The 22,703-nt window shown below is 33.6% G+C and overlaps 1 protein-coding gene across 3 annotated transcripts in view; it reads right to left on the bottom strand.

Annotated features, from left to right (window-relative positions):
• FARP1 (FERM, ARH/RhoGEF and pleckstrin domain protein 1) overlaps positions 1 to 22,703 on the bottom strand; it is a 308,923-nt gene that overhangs the window by 27,676 nt on the left and 258,544 nt on the right. For all 3 annotated transcript variants that reach the window (XM_031958582.1, XM_031958581.1, XM_023500517.2), the window contains exon 17: positions 5,133 to 5,214. In XM_031958582.1, coding sequence (XP_031814442.1) covers positions 5,133 to 5,214 — 82 coding nt within the window. The remainder of the gene's footprint in view (positions 1 to 5,132; positions 5,215 to 22,703) is intronic.

Genomic DNA, 22,703 nt, shown 5'->3' with positions numbered 1-22,703 from the left:
CAGAAATCAACCCATATTCTCTGATATAGCTTGTAAGATGTTCACAGTATTTGAAATTGAAGGAGATCTTAAAAGATTATATAGTTCAAATCCCTAAATTGAATAGATTAGGAAATAGGAAAGAACCTGAGAAAAGCGAAATTACTTAACTAAGGTCACATGGCAAATCAGTGGCAGAGTAAGACCCCAAATTCATTTTAGTCCTTTAGTCCTGGCCACTCACCATTTTCTACTATGTCATACCTAAAATAATAGCATCAATTGCTGGTGTTATTTGTCCTTCATTCTCAAAGATAAGCACGACATCGGAGAGATGCATGCAAGTAATTGGATTTGAGGGAGGGAGGGCTGTGCAAGATCACCTGCCTCACTTTCTCCTCAGGAACCATCTGGGTCCAATGGCTACCTATAGATTAAGATGACTGGAGATGGCCCTGGATGCAGTGGAGAGCTTGGCCTTTTAAACTATAGTATCTAAAGATACAACACTGGGCCTATAGTCAGGAAGACCCAAATTCAAGTCTGGCTTCAAACACTTACTAGCTATGTGACTCTAGGCAAGTTATTTTACCCTGTTTGCCTCAGTTTCCTCATCTGTAAAATGAGCTGGAGAAAGAACTAGCAAACTATCCCATTATCTTTGTCAAGAAAATCTCAAATGGGGTCACAAAGACATGGAAATGACTAGAAAGACTAACAAATAATACAATATGAATTAATCTCTTATCAATAAAATATTCCAATCAATGTCTTTGAAAAGACAAAAAAAAAAGGAAAAAAAAGGGAGAATGCACTAATGAGTTCAAGAAAGACTCTCAACAGTTTTCATCTCCTTCTCACTGCATGCTCCAAATTTTCTATGAGATATAATCACAGAAAGTTAAATCTAAAAGAGACATCAAAGTTCATGTTGACCATCCCTGTCATGAGACAGATGAGAAACCTGAGATACATGGAAGTTATCTCGCCACAAGTAATTTGTGGCAAAGCTGGAGCTAGAAAACAAGTCTTTTAATTCCCAGTTTAATGCTATTTCTATCACAAGTATTGCTACTCAAAAAAACACACAAAAACAAACCTTAACTAAATCATGTCCATGAACTAATCTCTCTTTGGTAAGTACATTAATTTAAGCCTTAAGGATAATTTTTATTGCCCTAGGCAAATAGTTTATCAAATTCCACTCTCTTGATTTACTTGAGCATTTTACTTGCTCCTAAAAGTTATGCTCTCTGACAATATCCAGCCGACTGGGATGAAAAAGGCTTGTTTTTAATTTAATTCAAAAGCATTCATGAAGTACTTCCTTACATAAGGTGGTAAGTTTGATAATGGTGATACAAAGACTAAAGAAAACCAGGGTCCTCTCTTCCACTATATTGGGGGGATTGAATGTTTATATAGGATAAATCTATAGCATATGATATTAAGAGACAAAAGCAATTACAAATAGAACCACCAAGAAAAGCTTCGTGGCAAAAGATTCTAAAATGTGGGAGTGAGGAAAAGGAGTATATAATCTATATATAAAAGCTTTAGAAAAAGCTAAACACTGGACATACAGAGGGGAGATGAGATACCAAATTTAAGAAACATAAAGTCATCCAATTTGACTGACAGATAGAATCTGTAAGTAGGAGTAATGTGAAAAAATCTGTAATGAAAGGGTAAAGTCAAATTAGGAAGAACTTTAAAACAGGCATTTACATTTTGTCCTACAGACAACATGGAGTCTCATTGACAATTTTTGAACAGGGGAATGACATGATAAAACGTATGCTCTGAGAAGATTATTTTGGTAGGTTCTTGGAAAATGGATTAGGGTGGGGAAAGACTAGAATGAAGTAGATCAATTAGGATGCTACTACAATAGTCCAAGAAATAGGTTAAGAAGCATAGAACTAGAATATTAATACTAGTGGAAAGGACAGAGGGATATAAGATATTGTGAAAATGGACAAGACTTGGCAATTTATTGGCTATGAGAAGTGAGTAAGAGTAATAACTTAGGATGACTTAGAGGTTGTGAATTTAGCTGACTAGAAAGATTAGGGTACCCACAAGACAAACAGAGAAATCTGAAAAAAGGGCACATTAAAAGAGAAAAGTGACAAATTACACTTGATATTTATGTATCATTATGTTTGAGATGCTCCTATGATATTCAGATACTTTGTCCTGCAAGCATTTGGAATGGAGAAGTGGGGCTTGGTGCTAGTGGCAGATAGTGGCAGGGAAGGGAAGGGAAGAAGAAAGAAGGGAGATGGGGAGAGACAGAGAAAAAGAGGAGGGGAAAAGAGCTAAATATACATGTGTGGGAGTCCTTTGCAGAAAGATGATAATTGGATCCATGAAATTGATAAGCTCATTCGGAAAGAAATTATATATCAATAGATAGATACATAGACAGACAAGTAGAAAGATGGGTGGATGGATGTATAAGAGTAGGAGTGATGGAGGGAGGGAAGAAGGGAGGCTAAGAAGGGAGATATATCTTGAAGGAATTCCTTAGTAGATAAATGAGAATGCATTATAATTCACTAAATGAAATCATGGAGTGAGGAATAATATCATGAAAGCTGAAAGAGAAAGTATCCAAGAAATTGTGTCAAAAGCAATGGAGAGATAAAAAAGGATGAAGACTAGTCATTTTAAATATTTAAAGATCTTTATATTCTATTCATGAAGAGAAAGTTTGAATTTTCTTAATTTGCAAATAAATTAAGTTTAATAACTTGAAAATAACTTAAAACTATAGGTGCAAGAAATTGGTCATTGTTTTTCTACTTGTCTTTTGGACATAGATAATTATTGTTTATCTAAGTGGACCAAACTGCAGACCTGTATGTAAAGTGATTTTTATATAATATTAATTTGCCCAAAGATGTGGGGAAGGGAAGAAGGAAAGGAAATAGGAAGAGGCCCCTTGCTCACAGAGGGAGGAGGACAGTACATGGCTTAAGGACACCTGAGAAAGAGAAGCAAGACAGAAGAAGAAATGCATGAGGGTTGGGGCCAGTCATGTGGAAACCAGGCTATAACCAAAGGGAAGAATACACGCAGAAGCAGACCTGTGGGGCCAGAAAGACAGGATGGGTAACAAACTAGGGCTGTGAAAATGGACATGAGGTACTTGAGCATGAATGCACAGAAGACAGATACTTGGAGCCAGACATATGTGTGGGTGGATGGAAGGCCTCCTCTCTCAGCACCAGAAGTCTCAAGTCAAGTCCCTAATTCAATGTTGCTCTCTCTCTGTGTCCATTCTTCTGCTTTCTTTGAAGGTTTTTTTTTTAAAGGGTGTTTTTGTTTGTTTGTTTTTTGGGAGTGGAATGGGAGGTACCAAGCCAAGGGGCAGGAGTGAAGAAAGAAAGCACAGTATTATATAATAAAGTTAGCATACGTGTTTTTGGGGAATGCATATTTCTTTCAGAATTCTTTATATAAAATCAAATTCATATAATGTGAATATATTTAGAAAGAACTGTTGGTAATCTTATATAACTATTTTCTTTGATATTGTTGATGCCTTTTGTACCCAGGGTAATAGTAACAAAAACAATTTGCTTTCTTACATACTAGAAGGTTTTTCCAAGTAACAACTAAGTTATATAGGTAATCAATAACTCAACAAACAATAATTAACCACCTACTATGTGCTAGCCACACAGTGGTTCTAGATGGTGGGTAAATAAAAGTCTATAAACCCTAAGAGGTTATACCCTATGGAGATTAACAAGGAGTACTGAAACATAATCCATACTTTATAAATCCTTTATAAAATCTATTTTATAGATAAGGAAACCAAGTCACTGAGGGTAAAATGATTTAGCCTAAATAACTTTATGTGCAAATCTTTGTTGAACTGAATTATGTCAGAATCAAATTATAAGCCTAGGTCTCTGCACTCCAATGTTCTCTTCCTGTTCATTCTCACAAGAAAACATGCATGTTATTTATCTTGAATGTAAATGATAGAATTGATGCCTCTAAATTCAGATTTGGATCTTGTCTAGGCAATACTAAAACACTCTTTCTAAAAAATACAAAACTTCAATGTAATTATGAATACATAATCAACAAATTAATTATTTAGCATGTTATTATTCAGTATTTCTCAGTTGTAACTGAGACTTATTGATCCCATTTGGGGTTTTCTTGACAAACTTACTGGAGTGTTTTGCCATTTCCTTCTCCAGCTCATTTTACAGATGAGGAAACTAGGCAAACAGGATTTAGTGACTTGCCATAGCTAGTAAGTTTTGAATGCAGCACAAGTCTTCCTGACTTCAGCCCCAATGCTCTATCCACTGTGCCACCTCACTGCCCAATTAACATACAAAATACTAAGCAATTTTTTAATCTATATTTTCAGTGATAGTACTACATGTTTTGATACTACAAACTTTTTCTTTTTTTGTACTTTTTGTTTTGTTTTGGATTTTTGGTCCAAATGTGATTTCTCTTTAATAGGAATATAACAGGCAACCAAGTCTTAATAAAATTACTGGCTCTTTCAGGAATTAAATGGCATGTACAGGGTAACAGCTGATTTCTGTTAAAAGTATGACATAAATCCAGGGTGTCCTAACTCCAAAGCCAAACTTTGCTCACTATGATATTCTGGCTCTCAAAATCCTTCATTTTAAAAGAAAAAAAAAAAAACCAGCTTTTCAAGACAGATCCTATAATTTCTCCACACCTTCAAAGAAATTTCTTGATCTGGAAAATGATTTGCTGAAATACCTTCTTTCAGTTTATGTGTTTTTTAAAATCCCTTCAGAAATTCATTAATGAAAAAACAAACAAGAAATGCTTGCTGTACACAATTACTACAGTACCTCTGCTACTACCAAATCTCAGAGAAGTTTTCAACTCAGGGGAGGGGAAAGGGTGAGGAGGCTTTTTTTTTTTTTTTTGTAATTTAATATCTTATTTTCCCCCAATTATAGGTAAATACAATTGTAACATTCTTTTTCAAATTTTAAATTCTACATTCTCTCCCCTCCCTCATCCAGGGGGTATTTTTTACAACTTGGAGTGGTCCTTTAGGGATCCCACAGAAGCAAAGAGAGTGAACTCTTTTTACATGGAAGAGTGGTCCAGGACAATGATGTTGCCACGTGGCTTACCTTCATGCCTTGGATGTTCTTTAGCATGACATCACCAATTCTTTGGTAATCTCCTTTGATGTGCGCATTTGAGCGGCCTTCCCTAGGAACAAATGGAATTATAATTATTGCCCAGTTTGACCAATATCACAGTAACTATGCCATCATTTCACAAAAGACCAAGAGACCTTTTTCTCTCCAAATGTCATCCATCCATGTTCTCTAATCCTATGATTCTTTTAGAGTACATACCTGTTTTGGTTGAGATAGGGAAGAAACTTGGGAGGGGGGAAGGAAGTGAGAGTAAAGATATATTTCTAACCTAATTAATTCCAACATCATTTTTCATGTTACACCTGGATAATTTCAGAGTCCCTACAGAAGTCTAAATGCCGTTTTAAACAACTAGTAGCTAAAATCCTGGCTTCTGATGGCTTGCTATTTATAGATTAACAGAAGTATACATAGCTTTATAGAGCTGAAGTTACAGAGAAGAAGGCCTTGCCTTGAAAATCTCTCTATCTAAATTAGACCAAGGTAATCAGGAAAGCCAGGGAATAGAAAAATAAAACCCACATAGACACAGAGATATGAAAACTGGACATAGAAAAACCTCTAAGATTGGTATCCATGTTACAAGAGATAGAGAGGAAGGGGTCAATATATGTATTCTAAATACTTATTTTATAACTTATATAAATCATATAAATTATACATAATTTATATTCTATAAATGTAATTCATATGTAAATTTATTTATAAATATATGTATTTATATAGAAATACTCTCTCTATATATATGCTAGAATGAATGAAAAAAAATTAAATAGTGGGAATTGTGGTAATTCCCAGGGGTATAAATATAAATACAAGACAGTCATTGACCTCAAGGATATATATTCCCATAAGGGAGAAGATAGAAGGTAATGGACAAGGTTGATTATTTTGGTCTAAAAAAATCAAAGAGAAGTTTAATGGCGCAACAGGCAGTTGACTGGAATCTTATAAGAATTATTTTGCCTTTATGGAAAACAAGGGTAGGGTTGATAATTCAGTTTTCAGAGCTAGAGGTAACTATATACATGGGTGTTTAAGTTTATAGGAAATTTACCCAGATGGGACTGTCATAGCCAGAGTTTTTTACAGACATGTTCCTATTGGAAATCAAAGACCACATACCCAAACCAATCCCTCAGGTGATATGTAGGTAAAGTTAAGATGAGTGTTTCTTGATATCTGAGGTGGATTGTCTGTTAACATCTGTGCTGCTGTACAGAACACAGATCAATGGGAAACTTCAAACTATATACCTCAAAAGTGTGGTATCTAATAGCTTTCAAACTATAGAACATAATGGCTTCCATTTCAAGTCAAGTCAAGCTGAACGACACTCAATGTATCTAGAATCATATTTATTTAATCTTTAATTTATCAAGCATTTCTCTCAGGGAAGGGAGAGGAAGGAGGGAACCTGATAGCAGGGTATACTCCCATGCTTAATTAAATAAGCCAAGGACAGTTTATTGGTCGGAAACAATAAATTCATCTCATAAATTATACCAGGCTTGCAGGTCACAGGCAAATAAACATGCACTGAGTAAAGAACATGCTATTCATTTTGATAGCTCCAACTAAGCATATTGAGTAAATAATGTTGCAGTGACAACCCAGGGCCCCAAAGCCCATTAACTAATTAAATCTTTTCTATCATGGAAGTACTGAAGACAGAGCACATGCTTTCCAAGCCTGAAACAAGCTTATTATATATCTTCTTCCCTGAGCAAGGTTTATAGAAGTCCCTGTCTTTCCCCTCCTTATTTTTCATTCCCTTTCCTTTCTTTTTTACTAAGAATAAAAAGAAAATTCCTCCTCCAAGAACATTTCTTTCTTCCTTCTAACAATTTCAGATTGGAACTATTATCTTGTTGATGTGTTACCAAAATGGGAGAGATGAGGAAACACATCACCATTATACTGGTAATATTGACAAAGATGACCGTTTCTTCCTGGGAAACCCTGGTTTTGTAATTGCCTCAGAGGTGAGACATATTTAAGTAGGATTCTTTTAATGTTTCAATAATGAATACCCTTGGATAAAGTCCAAAAGAACAAACAACATTATATATAGTGGCACTTAAAATTAATCAATAACAAAGCAAATGTGTCTCCCTCAACTCCACATCACCCAGTTAAGTTCTTAGTGATATTTTTCTGCAGATAAGTTACAGTCTACATAATTACTGTACCCACCATTGAACAAGGAGCAAAAATCTTTACTTGGAATTGCTACTGTCCTCTCACTTCAGGGGACATAAATCTTACTATTTCATGGCACCATAGTAACTTATTCAATATCTGGCTTTTAGCCAAAATCATCACTTCAAATCTAACAGAACAAAAGTTTATCAGAGACCACTTTTCTGACTTCAATAAACAACTATTGTTTTCTCTTTTGTAGATCCAAAAAATTCAGTAGATAGAATTTATCTGTGTAGATGGTGTTTATCAGTAGAGTATTTGACAAGATCTTTCATGCTACCTTTGCAATAAGATAGAAAATAGATGAATTTAAAAGTATAGTCTAACAGTAGACATTGCTAGTTCAGTGTCAACTCAGAGTAATTCTTATATAATTACTATGTCTGTAATTCTTAATGTCTGAGATTTGTTGACAATTTGTCAGTTGCACTATATTAAATGGATAGGGAGCTCAGAGCTTGTGAAGGCTGCCTTACAACCTTTCCTTTGATTAGTCAGTCGACTGGCATTTATTAAACACCTACTATGTGCCATGCATTATGCTAAATATGAGAGATACAAAGACAAAAGACAGTCCCTTTTCTCAAAGAACTCAAGGAACTGCGGTTGAGAAGAAGGAACAATCAGCAAGTAAGATATAAACAGGTTAAATTGGAAATAAACGATATAACCATGAAAAGGGATCTAGAAAGACTTTTTGCAATAAATGGAACTGTAGTTGAAGCTTGAAGGAAGTCAGGGAAACTAGGAACCTTCAATTTAGCATCTTTTATTCCTCTTCACAATAAATAAAAATAATAATACTAGAACTACCACTTCTTGGGTCTTTGATGAGGTTCAAACCTCTGAATTCAGGTTTCAGCTCTGATCTACCAACTTTTGTACCATAATGATATTCTGGGTTTCCAGTTCATTCTATTAACACCAAATGTTCCAATCCTAGTCTAATATTCAAAAATGATCCACATACATCTAAGCCCTGAACTAGCTAGAATGTTACATTTTGCTTTTGTATATCTATTTGGCATCCAAAGCGGTCATATGTTGACCAAATTGTAAGACATTGCTTAATCCAGATCTGTGAGTTGTTAAAGCATCTATAAGCATGCAAGGTTTTCGAGTGAGATATATCTTCTGCAATTGTACAGAATGATACCTAAAATTCAGAAAACTACTATTATCTATGATCAGACCACATTGTGTGTGTATGGGAGGGGAGCAATTGGAGTTAAGTGACTTGCCCAGAGTCACACAATTAGAAATATTAAGTATCTGAGGCCAGATTTGAACTCAGATCCTCCTGATTCTAGGGTCAGTGCTCTATCCTCCATACCATCTAGTTGCCCCATATCAGCGCACATCTAAAGTTACATGGTCAGTTCTCAACTTCATTTTAGAGAGGGAAAGAACAGGAAAAAATGAAACCAGGATGATTTTATATGAGCATCACTTGAAAGAATTGAGGATTCTAAGTTTAGAAGAATGACAGTGGGAATAAGATGGCTGTCTTCAAATATTCAAAAGATTATTATGTGGAAGAGGAACTGCCAGAAATGTACTGGCGCCAGCTTGAACTGTTTCACAAGAGTTGATTGTTAGATTTTCAGTGTGAATATTTACACTTTAGAAATTGGCAGATCCTAAAAATTAAGACTGGGTTTATTGCTTTGTTGTCTAAACTTAAAATTTTTTGATGGCAAAAATGTTAATAATATATATTAAACTTAACGCTGTGTCATGGGCACTTTTTTTGGAGATCCAATTATTAAATATTTACCAGCATAATGCTGATGGATTTATGTTAATTTTCCTTCACAGGGCTGGTGTTGAACCAATGGATAAAAATTCCAGAAAGGTTAATTTTGGCTTAATATAAAGAAGAACTTCTAAATAATAAGAACTCTCTAAAAATAAAATGGGACTATTTCAAGAAGAAACACTAGGAAGTGTGTGCTTCTTTTATCCTGTAGGACACAAGCTCTTTAGTGATTAGAGATGCTTTAATTTTTACTTTTAAATGTATTCCTAGCAACAACGTATGGTATGTATATGTGTGTGTGTATGTGTATGTTCACTCAGACATTTTTGTCAAAATAATGTAAACTTCTTTAATACAGGGACTATTTAATTTCTGTCTTTGGATCCACAGCATTCAGCATGGTTCTGGGCATAAAAGAGCTCAATAAATACTTGTTGCTTGTTTGATTAACTGAAACAACAAATAAAGATAGAGTGAACATTTCAGAGAAAGTAGGGAAAATGAATGTAGAAAGTTTCTGGAAATATCAAGGAATATGAGATTAATACCACTTGGCAAAAATTAGCCTTGGAAAAAAAGGAGCAAGACTGATTAGGGAGAAAAATAAAAGATAAATTGAGTTAATGGACCAGGACAATGAGTTATGTTGAAAGGATTGAGGTCATGATGTCCCAGAGACATCTAAAATTCAACATGTCCAAAAACTGAAATCATGATCTTTTCCCTAAGATACACTTCTTTGGCAAACTTCCTTCTTCTGCTAAAGACACCATTTCTTTGTTTTAACCTTAGCAGTGCCCTATACTTCCCTTGCCCCAGGTATCTAATCTGTTGTCAAATCTTGATGATTTTACCTCCATATTATCTACTATATCTAACCACTTTTCTCCACTCATACATCTCTTATTGTAGTTGAGACCTCATCACCTCTCGTCTCCTTGTCTCATCTTTCAAGATACAACATAATCCTTTCCAGATCCTCCCAATAGCTGTGCCCTCTCTCCCTCTCAAATTACTCATTACTTATTATGTTTACATTTATTTCTGTACGTACAGATATTTTTACATGAAGATGTTTATTTATACACACACACACACACACACACACACACACACACACACACAGATCTGTATTTAAATTTACAAGTAGATGTCATACAACACACACAGATACTTTCACTCACTTGTCTTCCCAAGTAGTAATTGTTTCATTCATTGTATTTTTGTTTCCAGAATCCTAACAGTATAAGTATATAGGGGGTGCTTAGTAAGTGCTTGAGATGCATCCAGGTTTAGTAAGAGTAAGGAATTCAATTTAACAAACGTTTACTTTTAGAAGTGAGTGATGTTCAAGAAAAGGAATTGGAGCATATATAGAACTGGGAGGCAAAGGTATAAATATCATTAACATGAATACTGAAGCCAAGAATACATAGGAGAAAAAATGGCCAGATGATGAGGTCATTACAGAAGGTGACAGAAAGGCATCCTAAAATTCAACAGCTAACAATGAAATGTTTCCTATTCATTTACTAAACTCTCAAAAACTAGGTTTTGACTTCAGATGCCTCTCAACTTAACAGGAAGAAGAAACTACTTTGAGCCTTTTATATGCAATTTCCAAAGAATTCCTTTGTACATCAAGCAAAACTCTTTTCCCACCCACACTCTGGCTTTTTGTCATCACTAGGCACATAAATCAGCCAGTCCACATGTCCTTGCAAGGTTTCAGATGTTGCTGCTGTCTCATGTGGAGACATCATTCTTATTTCATTTTTCTTACATGTTACTTAGGTCAAAATTGTAGAAACCTTGCATTTTAAAAAGCAATACAACAAAAAAAAAGTAATCCTCTAAACGTTTAGCCTGAGAAACAACCAAATCACTACAGCATTTGCTCTACTGTGAACAATCGTGAAAAGGTCATGTTTGTCGTGAATAACATGAAAAGGGAATTATAACTTCCAAAACATCCTCCGGATATTAACCCCACAAGTGAAAAGAGTCCTTGTACAGAAAGCCTATCTGCCCTGAGAAGTCGTCAATGCAAATATGTGGTGTTGCAATGAAGGAACTGCCCATAGCAAGAACATTTGTTTGGCATTTTCAGCACAAGAAAATCAGAAGAGGCCCAACAGGCCTCATAAATGCCACAAATTTTTATTTGTACATTATAATTAATTTAGTGTTCCTCAGTGAGCAAATACAATATTTGGAGGTGGTACAGTGGATAGAGCTCTGGGTATGTAAAGTCAGGAACATGGGAATTCAAATCTGACCATAGATACTTACTAGCTGTAAGACCCTGGCCAAATAACTTGAGCTCTGTTTGCTTCACTTTCCTCAAAAATAAAATGAGGATAAGAATAGCCCTACTTTACAAGGTGATTGTAAAGGATGAAATTGGATAATATTTATAAAAAGCATTTGGCACAATTCCTGGTTCTATATAAGTGCTTGTTCTTTTTTCCCTTCTTCTTAGGAAGTTAAAAAAGGAAGCTCCCTATTTTCAAAACATCTTGATTCTGTTTAAACATTTGACAGCTAGTACATAATTCAACAATGAACTCTATAAGGAAGGACAAAGATGAAAGAAAGGATTCATATTATGTAAAAGCTGGTTGGCTGGGGGATCTTAAAGCTCTAATCTGAGCCACCTGCTCAGAAACAGAGGCAGGCAGAGGAAGGGGGTGGGGAGAAAGAAGGAGGAAGAAAAAAAAAGAGACAGACAGACAGAGAGTGTTAGATAATAATAATTGAGAGTTAGATAATAAAAATGGCACAAAACTGCCAATAAGGAATATTATTCTGGTTCTTAAAAATGAATTTGATAAGTTTATCTCCAAAGTGTTGAAAAATACAAAAGTGTACAGCTGTGTCCCAGGTAGATGTACACCATATCATTACTGTTATTTTTGGAGAATAGTTATAAGGTACTGGAAAATAAACTAAGGTTAAATCAACAACACGATTCCTTACTTCACTCCACACCTTCCCCTCAGTTATGGTCAATATAAAACCTATTCAAAACTCTGAAAAAAGCAAAATTTACTGGGTAATGACTTTGTCTGCAATAAAGTCACAAAACTAACCTATAAAATGTTATAAGCCTGAGAATATGGGCTTCCTTTGGGAATGTAGTTTTCTAATGTAATAAATTTGAAATGTTTTTTTTTTTTTTTGAGTTTAAATAGATTCTTTTTCCAATTAAAGAGTGTACTTAAACTGTTGGGATTACAGTCAGATTCATCTTCCTGAGTTAAAATCTGGCCTCAAAACACTTACTAGCTGTGTGACTCCGAGTAAGTCACTTATGTCTGTTTGCCTCAGTTTCCTTATCTGTAAAATGAGCAGGAGAAGAAAATGGAAAACTACTCCAGTATTTTTTGACAAGAAAACCCAAAATGGAAGTGGATATGGCTGGACTAATCGAACTAAAACATTACCCAGAGGGTCTTAATTTTTTTGTGTTGGAGACACTTGGAAAGATGAATAAAGCCTATGGAACCATTTTCAGAATAAGATTTTTAAATATATAACATAAAGTACATAGGAGTATCAAAGGAAATGAATTAAATCAAAATACAATTATAAAAGTATATATTGAAATAAAGTTACATTTGTGTCTATATTTATCTATGTTTATATCTGGATCCCACATTAATGTACAGATAATCAGATTGTGGGAAGCAGAATGTTGGAGTAGAAAGAGCACTTTCAAATTTAACATACGGTTTTTAAAAACTGTGACAGAAGTTCACAGTTTTGCATAAAATCTTATATTTAAATGTTTTATGTTTAATACTTAAGCTCATATTAAAAGGGAAAATTTCTAAGAGGGCTGAAGGTGGTTTCTAACTTCAGTGGCTTCATTTTCTTATTTGGAAAATGGAATTATCATCTATGCTTTTTAAAATCTTTTTTCACAAAGAAAAAAGCATTTTATAAAGGAAAATATTTTTGAAAAGATGGATAATGTATAATTAGATAAGAAGGAATGAAGTCTAAAGTATATTTTAAAATCATTTTGACATTAGGGAAAAAATATAATGATTGTATTTAGAATTAAAAGACATCTTAGAAACATCTCTAGTGCAACCCTCTCATTTTATAAATGACAGTACTGATGTACAATTCAATAGGGTCTTGCCTAAAGTTATGTGGTGATTAGCTGAAGTCATCTGACACCAAATCCAGTTCTATTTTGACTTCATCTTGATTACATCTCCAAAACATGGCTGTCATGAGGGTAAATTAATATATGGAAACATGCCTCAGAGTGCTATATGTACTAAGGTTCTAATTTTCCTCATCCTATATTTGATGTAATCAGGCAGAAATAGTCCTAAAACAATCTGCTATCCTACTATTCTTTTCAAATGTCTGGGATATTGTTGCACAGATCTATGCTTGGGTTTTTTATAAATGAATAAAGGTTGTAATGCTATTTCATCTTCTGTGTTCAAGTCAACTGAAAGAGAATAACAGTGGAACCTTGGGTCATCACTCTGGATTTAAGTAAGTAGTAAATGAAGACTCTACTTGGTTAGGGCAGTGTATCATAATGGTGTCAATCAGTGTCAATCAACTTTCTTCCCAATGTGTAGTCCTAAGGATATAATCTCCTTCTTCTTTACTTATCAGTTTTCCTTAAAATAAGAATATTTCCACTCTCAATACCACCCCATCATCTCTTTTTCCAACCCTGAAATTTGGCCACTATTTACCTCTCCCCCATCCATTAATTCAAAGGTGTTGCAGTAGAAAGAGCAACTGGACTTGGAATCAGGAAGATTCATCTTCATGAGTTCAAGTCCAGCTTCTGACCCTCAATAGTTTTATGATTCTGAGCAAGTCATTTAACTGCCTCAGTTCCTCAAATGTAAAATGAACTGAGTAAGGAAATGGCAAACCAGCCCAATATCTTTGCCATGAAAATTCCAGAGTCCTGAAGAGTTGGATACAATTAAAATGACTAAGCACCTGTATAGTAAAATTCATCAACTACTATCTCTGAGTATTGTTCTTGAAAAATAACCACCACCAACAACTCTGAGGTTATTGGTTACTTTCCTTTTATAAAGAAGAGACAATGTTATATCTAGCTCATTCTAATGATTCTGACACTGCCACTAACTTTGCAAATCAAGACAGAAGAAAAACCTTCCCAAACTCTTCATTCATAATACACAGTGGTTAACGATAGCAGTGACACAGTACTTTAAGATTTGTAAAATCCTGTATATCCATTAATAAATCCATATAATGCTTCATATTTATCAGGTGTTTTTATTGATCCTCTTAAGATTATCTTAGATTTAGTTACTTATATATAATGTGGAAGAAACAGCAAATGCATAGTGAAATTAGTGCTAGGCTAAGCCCCTGTGTCATCATTTGAAACAAGGATGAAGGACCTGCAGTACATTGCCTGGCAAATTTTAAAACTCTTTGTAAATGTTGTTAACCTTACTTACTATTATTATTAATATTATCATGTTGTAATACTAGATGATGACCAGTCCTGATGGATCAGGCCATCCTCAGCAACGAGATCAACCAAATCATTTCTAATGGAGCAGTAATGAACTGAACTAGCTATACCCAGAAAAAGAACTCTGGGAGATGACTAAAAACCATTACATTGAATTCCCAGTCCCTATATTTATGCACACCTGCATCTTTTGATTTCCTTCACAAGCTAATTGTACAATAATTCAGAGTCTGATTCTTTTTGTACAGCAAAATAATGTTTTGGTCATGTATACTTATTGTGTATCTAAGTTATATTTTAATATATTTAACATCTACTGGTCATCCTGCCATTTAGGGGAGGGGGTGGGGGGGGGGTAAGAGGTGAAAAATTGGAACAAGAGGTTTGGCAATTGTTAATGCTGTAAAGTTACCCATGTATATATCCTGTAAATTAAAGGCTATTAAATAAAAAAAAAAATAAAAAAAAATATTATCATGTTGTAATTAAAACAGTAAAATATAAGTTTATTAAGGGCAGGGAATGTTTCATTTTTCTCTCAGTATTTGTATTCACATAGCACTCTATAAACACATTTGTAGAACTGAATGTACTTTGAAATCTCACTGTTAGCCAAAAGTAGTTGCAACCATTCAATTAACTCGATCTTGCTAAGAGGAAATCAGTGACAGACAAAAAATAAAGGCTTTCTTTTATTTGCCATTCCCATCCCCATCCCCACTAAAAAAGGAGGGAGTGTTAGCAGGAATATATTTTCTTCCTCAGCTACACATGAGGAGCTTCATTTCATTTCATTTCCATGGCATAGAACTGCTGTGATACTAACCAGATTTTTACTGCATTTTATGCTGTTGGCTTTAAAATAATTGGCAGTCACCCCAAGAAGTACTCTTAAAAGATTTGCCAAAGAAACTTTCCTACCTGCTTCTGGCAAAATCCTTACAAAGACATGAACATCGCCTGAATGTAAACACCTCAAAAGAATGGTCAAAGCTTAGTATGAATCTATAAAAACTACAATGTTTGAACAAGATTAATATTTTAATTGGGATGAATTATTTCACCAATAATCCTGGTATATAACATGTCAGGGTGTGGAGTCGAGAAAGAAGCTGTGAGTTGGGAACCACTGTTCAGGGAGGTATTATATATCTATATCTATATACACATATATATATATATTATGTAAAATATGAGGAATTAAGAAGTATCTCTATATCTAACCCAAAATATAACTTAGTAACATTTCAATGTTATTATCATAATGCAGATTGAAGGAATTATTAGGTGGTTTGATGACCCTTAGTAACTTCTTACTTCCTTAGCTTTTTCTCCATAAAAAATTCCCAGAACCAAAAAATAAACCTGCTATATTTTTGGGGCAGTCTCACCCCAAATCTTAGATTACCCAGTCAAGGCTCTCCATACATTTGCACCACCAACTACCAATCAGGGCAGCAAAGGATCCTGACTTCTTATAATTAAACTCTACAGCAGCAGAAATCTCCTTACACCATGCTGAAATAATTTTAAAACCCCTTTGGAAACTTTCGCTATAGGGATGATGAGTTGAATCCAACTTCTGGCTTGGTTTTAGGCCAGAGAGGATGGGGAAAAAACCACTATGTTTCAAGAAGTTCTCAGACACTACAAGAGGGTTAAGAAAACAGAGAGAAAAAATTTATTTCCCCAAAGCTGCTAAAATGCAATATACAATTTTAAGAATAACAAAGCTTTTCTAAGTCAAAAGGGAGGAGCAAATGTTTTCATAAGATGCACTTGTTAAAGCAATTAATGCCAAACAGCCCACACTGTTTAAAAAGAAACTACATGGTGAGGGAAGGAGAGAAGGAAATCTATTTTTCTTCCTTGTCCTTCATTTATCAGAGCAATTAAAAAAAAATCACAAATATTGGAAAATGGTGCCTTTTGTTCTAATTTGGCAATGAGTCAAGCTAAAAACAATCATCAAAAAATACTTAAGAAACATAAATATTGTATAATTTAATTGATAATGGAAGACATTTCCAAAGAATCAAAATGCACTTATTTTATTTTTTATTTCTAACACAGCTGATTTTGAAACTATTTAGTCACAATTCCCAAACTCTATTATTATGGGGCTTACATTGTTGTAATTTCTTTGTGCCTTTTCTTGATTTTTTAAAAACACTATCTTATTTCCTTATAAAAATGTTGTAAAATGAGATTACAGTGAACAGATTTTTTAAAAATCAATTTTAAATAAAAAACAAAGTATTATTTGATTTATATAGAGAGATATGGAAATATATCAGGCTAAGATGCTAATATCAGGAAAGATGCATTAACAAATATTTTGAGTAATCAAAGGATAAAGCTTAAACTATTCTAAGTATCTTGAGCACTTAATTTAGCCCAACTTAAACTATAGAAGTAGAAATCACACAGAAAAGAAAGCAGATTTGATCATAACAGAAGCAATATTTTCCCTCTAATCTTAAGTCAAAGTCCTATCCATTTAAGTTCCCTAAAATTCTCTCCTTTCAATGGGTGTGAGATCTTGGTTGTGGGTATGCTCTCCTCTGATACATATTGCAACATACATTTTTTTAAAACCATCCCATCCAATCAATATGCCTGCATCAGTCCTAATGAATCCTATCAACTCATTAAAGACTTTCTTTCCTTTTGAATATGACTAGGTAACACTTGGCATGTCTGTCCATCATCTCCTATGCTCTCAATTCTGCCACCAGTCCCCCTACCCCCCGCCCCTTTATTTTTTGGTCTTTGATCAAGTCCTTTATTCACAAGGCAATACTGGTAATATGCTGTAGCCTTACACAACTATGCATTTTTTACATCACTATGAAATTTGAAGGTTTCTGAGAGTCCCTCATTCCAATAAATTAAAAACTAAAGAAACTCAAAAGCCCATAATTTCTAAGAGCTTTAAAAACATTTTATTTAGAAATTTTATTTATTTATAAAAAATTTATTTAGAAATATATTTTGCTATGATTATTTAACAAGAATTGGTTTTTTTGAAGCCAGAAAGAAATCAATTTTGACTCAGTTACTAAAGGAGTCAGGAGAGCAGTCACTTTTGAATTAAGAGTTTGGAAATATAAACCTAATGCCAAGGCTTGAAAATGTCTTACTCTTCTGTCACCAAGCAGGTAAATCCTGATACATCAAGGATTTGATTTTATCCATAAGGCACCTCTACACCTCAGTAGACAATTTTTCAGCTAGCTATAACCAGGAAAACCCCTTACTTTCAACTCTCTGATTATTATGTTTATTTGCTGCTGTAAATTGTGTGTCTACTCTGTTCCATGGATCTACTTTTCTCTTTCTTAGCTAGTAGCAGATGGTTTTGATAATTACTGCCTTATAATATGATTTAAGATCTTCTACTGCTAAGACCCACTTTCTTTACATTTTTCCCATTTTCCTTTGATATTCTTGACTTTTTGTTTTTTGAAATTAATTTTATTATTTTTTTCTAATTCAGTAAAATATTTTTTGGTTATTTTATTGGGATGGCATTATATATATAAATTTTTATTTTTATTTTATTGGTCCTGCCTACCCATGAACAATTAATATTTCTCCAATTATTTAAACCTTACTTTATTTGTTTAAGAAGATTTTTATAAGTGTGTTTATATATTTCCTGGGTTTGTTTTGGCAGTTGTAAAAAAAATTTTTTTTTTAAACTATCTCTTCTTTCAGAGTTTTTTTTGGGAAATATAACATATAGGAATGCTGATAATTTATGTGAATTTATTTTATATCCTGCTACTTTGCTAAAATTATGAATTGTTTCAACTAAACTTTTAGTCAACTGATTAAAAGGTCTACTCAGTTTAAAATACTAGCCTTTGGACAACAAAGTACATTGGTAGGTGCGCACACACACACACACACACACACACACACACACACACACCCTAACTTTTTAAGGACTTTCACTGTTTTCAAAAATCACCAAATCTGTTCCTTTGCTTTTGAAGAAATAGAATTAGCTAGATTTTTCTACTGAGAAGGAGGCTTTGTGGAATCTTTATATGCTCTAGCCAGGTGTATTTACTTGGGAGTACTCACTAGCACTTTGGGATGTAAACAGGTGTATTTATTTGAACCATCACTCCATGATTTGCTTCCTGTTAAGTATTTGTTCCAGAAGCTTCCCACTACTGACAAAGGTTTATTACATATCATATTGTACCTGTACATACAGGTTACTGATATTATGAATTTAATATAACATGATTTCCTATTCTGAGGAGTTCCTGGTATCAAGTAACTTTAAAACTCACTTTTTCTCCATTCTTAGGAGAATGAAACATGTTCTTTACAACTCTTAAGAATGGATAAAAATGCTTTTTATGAAGACTCTAGTAGTTCTCTCTTTATCACTAACTCCATGTTTCATGTCTCTTGCTAAGCAACTTTAGGCTTTGAATATAAAATGGAGTTCATAGAACCTTGGATTAAAAAGAATCTTAGTAACTTGCCACTCAATGTAAGAATTATCTTAAGAAAGCCAGAAACATGATCAACCAGGCTTAGTTTAAATATCTCCACTGATGGGGAATATCTTATAAGCAATCTGTAGCATTATTAAATAGCATCAACTGTTAGAATTTTTTTTTCTTTTAACAAGATGAAGTGTGTAACTTCCAGCAAACTAAATGAATTAGGGGTTGTACCTAAATCTAACTGAAAATAGCTAGAAAAAAAACTTAAAAAAAAACCCAAGAACAACCAAAAAAAGAAAAGTGAATTTATATAGAATAATCATCCTAGAGAAGAATGATTAAAGAAAAGGTATTTATAAAATAAATTAAAAGAATAAAAAAATAGAATAATTCTCCCAAACAAGAAGGCAATTCTGTAATAACTACAACCAGAACCAAAGAAAGAAAGTAGAATGTTCAAAAGAAGCTCAAAAGTCATAAGAAAGCCTAAAAAAACTGCTAAGTGGTACAGTGGATAGAACACTAGGGATGGGTTAAGAAGACCTGAGTTCTAATGTGGCTCAGTCACTTCCAAGCCATGTGATGCCGGGCAAGTCACTAAACCTCTGACTTTTTCCATTTTCTCAAATACAAAATTGGGGTAATAACAGCAGCTTGGACCACTCGGGGTTCTTGTGAGAATCAAATGAGAGTAATATTTTTGAAGTACTCAGTATAGTGCCTGGATGTATTAGATACTTAATACATGCTTTAAAAAAAGAATCTGAAGGAAAGAAGTTAAATCAGAGCTTTTACTGAATAATTAATGTAGAAAGAAGAAATTATAGAGATTGGGAAAAAATCTTTATATAATCTATGTGATAAAGTTTGACACTCACAATTTAAAATTTTGTTAAAATGAACAAAAATATATTAAAAGCCGTTTTCCAGCAAAAAAGTGGTCAAATGGAAAAGTTTTCTAAAGCAGTAAAAACTATGAAGAACCACCTGAAAAAAATGTTCACAATCACAAATAATCAGACAAATGCACATTTCCACAATCAGGCATCACCGATAACAGACCAAGATAGCAAACATTGTAACTAGCGCTGATTCTCTACTAATAGAACTAAGAAAAGTTTCAGTTTTTCTCTCATTAGAATGCAAACTCCTTGAAAGCAGAGACTGTTTTTGCCTTTTTGAAAAAAAAAATATTGTCTTCAATAGATGTGATAGAGAAAGCCATCTGCATCCAGAAAGAGCACTGTTGGTACTGAATGTGGATGACAATATATTTTTTTCACTTTTTTGTTGTTGTTTGTGTGCTTTTTATTTTTTTTTTCTCATTTTTTTCCTTTTTGATCTGATTTTTCTTGCATAGCATGATAAATGTGGAAATATGTACAGAAGAATTGCACATATTTAATATATATTGGATTATTTGCTGGTTAGGGGAGATGGTGGAAGAAGGGAGAGAGAAAAATTTGGAACACAAGGTTCTGCAAAGGTGAATGTTGAAAACTATCTTTGCATATATTTTGAAAATAAAAAGCTATTATTTTCAAAAATATTATCAAGCACTTAAGAAATATTTGCTTATGTTCTTTTTGTGGTAGCTAAAGACTAGAAATCAAGGGAATGTCCATCAATTGGGAATGATTGAACAAGTTGTAGCATATGATTATGACTGAATATTATAAGAAATAACAAGCAGGGTGATTTCAGAAAAAACCTTATGAACTGCTGCAAAGTCAAGAGAACCAGAAGAAAGTTGAATATAGTAATAAAAATATTGTTGAATGAAGAACTGTGAATGACTTAGCTATTTTCAGCAACAGAATGATCCAAGACAATCCCAAAATACTCATGATGAAGCATGCTATCTGCCTCCAGAGAAATAACTTATATTTTCTGAAAGCAGACTTTCAGAGGGCAAGGGAAGGATAGAATTTGGAGCTCAAAACTTAAAAAAAATTCAAATATTAAACTTTGTTTAACATGAATTGGAGGGAGGGGGAAAATACCATTAAAACAAAAAGAAATGCTTTCAAACTGACTGTTCCTAGAAAACAATTTCTAATTATGCAAGAAAAATTATAAAATTTTTTATACAATAACCTCAATATTCTACTTCTGAGTATCTATGGAAGTTATTACCAGCAAGAAAAGATTTATACAGACAGAAACTTCTGTTTTCATAGCACTGTTTATGAAAACAAAAAGCTAGAAACAAAATATGTTCCAATGATTTGGCAAGGCTTAAACAAATTATGATACAGCAGGGTAATTGGATGTCACTGTGCTATAAGGAATTCGAAATATGAATTTCAAAAAACACCAGTAGACTTGAATGAAATAATACAAACTGGAGAAAAGAGAATGAAAGATTAATAAAAAATGTAGAAATGTAAACAAAAATGCAGAAAAAATGTAAATAAAATCAACACATAAAGGGAACCAATAAATTAAAACCTCACCTATATACTGTCAAAAGAAGGCAAACATCCTTATTTTCAGGGAACAAAGTTTGTCAGATATAGTTTGAGGAGTTGTTTGTTTTTTGAAGTGTAAAGCTGTTGTTATTCAGTCACTTTTAGTTATGATTGATTTTTCATGATCCTATTTCTGGGGTTTTCTTGGCCAAGATACTAGAGTGGTTTATTATTTCCTTCTCCAGCTCATTTTACAATGAGGAAACTGAGGCAAACAGGATTGAGTGGCTTGCCTAGACTCACACAGCTGTTTGAAGCCAGATTTGAATTCAGGAAGATGAGTCTTCCTCACTTCAGACCCATTCCATATCCTGTGCCTCCTTGCTGTCGAAACAAAGGCTAATCATGTATTATTTGATCATAAGGTTGTTTCTATTTGCTGCGTCTTTTTTTTTTTTTTTAAATCTATTAGTCCTGCTGTGTGGAGCTAACTTTAACAATTACTTCCATTTCCACATGAAAGGTATAATGAAAGCAACTCTTGTGACTTCTCTTTTCTTAGATAAAAAATTCATAGTATTTTTTTCAGCTGTTTCCTACATGATAGATTCTGGGCCCTCTTACTCTCATCATTGTTTCCTTGAATAAACTTTCATTTATCAAAAGATGATTTCACATCTCTCTAAAATGTGGTGTTTCTAAAGAACATAGTACTCTGGTGAGCAATGACCAATAGACTCTCACTATCTCTGGTACTTTTTATTAAAACCAATGAAATTCTTAGTTTGTTTTCAAGTAGTTGCTTCATATTGAGTTTGAGATTAAATACAATTCCTTATCTTTTTCAGATGAACTACTAGATTTCTGAACATCTTGTATATGTGCAAATCAAATATGTGATTTAAAAAAAATGTTAAATGTAGGACTTCATATTTATTGCTCCTGATATTTAATAATGTAATTATGTAGTTCATATTTCCTTATGTGAAGGGAAGGAAGGAAACATTCATTAGGAGGCTCTGTGCCAGGTACTGTGCTAAGTGCTTTATAGATATCTCATATGATCTCCACAACAACCTTAAGAGGTAGGTGTTATTATCCCCATTTTATAGTTGAGGAAGCTGAAGCAGACTGCTGTTAAGTGACCTGCCCAGAATCACACAGCTTGTTAGTAATTCAGGCCACATTTGAACTCAGGTT

This window comes from Sarcophilus harrisii, chromosome 3 (assembly GCF_902635505.1).
Source record: "Sarcophilus harrisii chromosome 3, mSarHar1.11, whole genome shotgun sequence".
Classification (NCBI taxonomy): domain Eukaryota; kingdom Metazoa; phylum Chordata; class Mammalia; order Dasyuromorphia; family Dasyuridae; genus Sarcophilus; species Sarcophilus harrisii.
The sequence above is the reverse complement of the archived record's forward strand: the minus strand, read 5'-3'. Positions and strand labels throughout refer to the sequence as shown.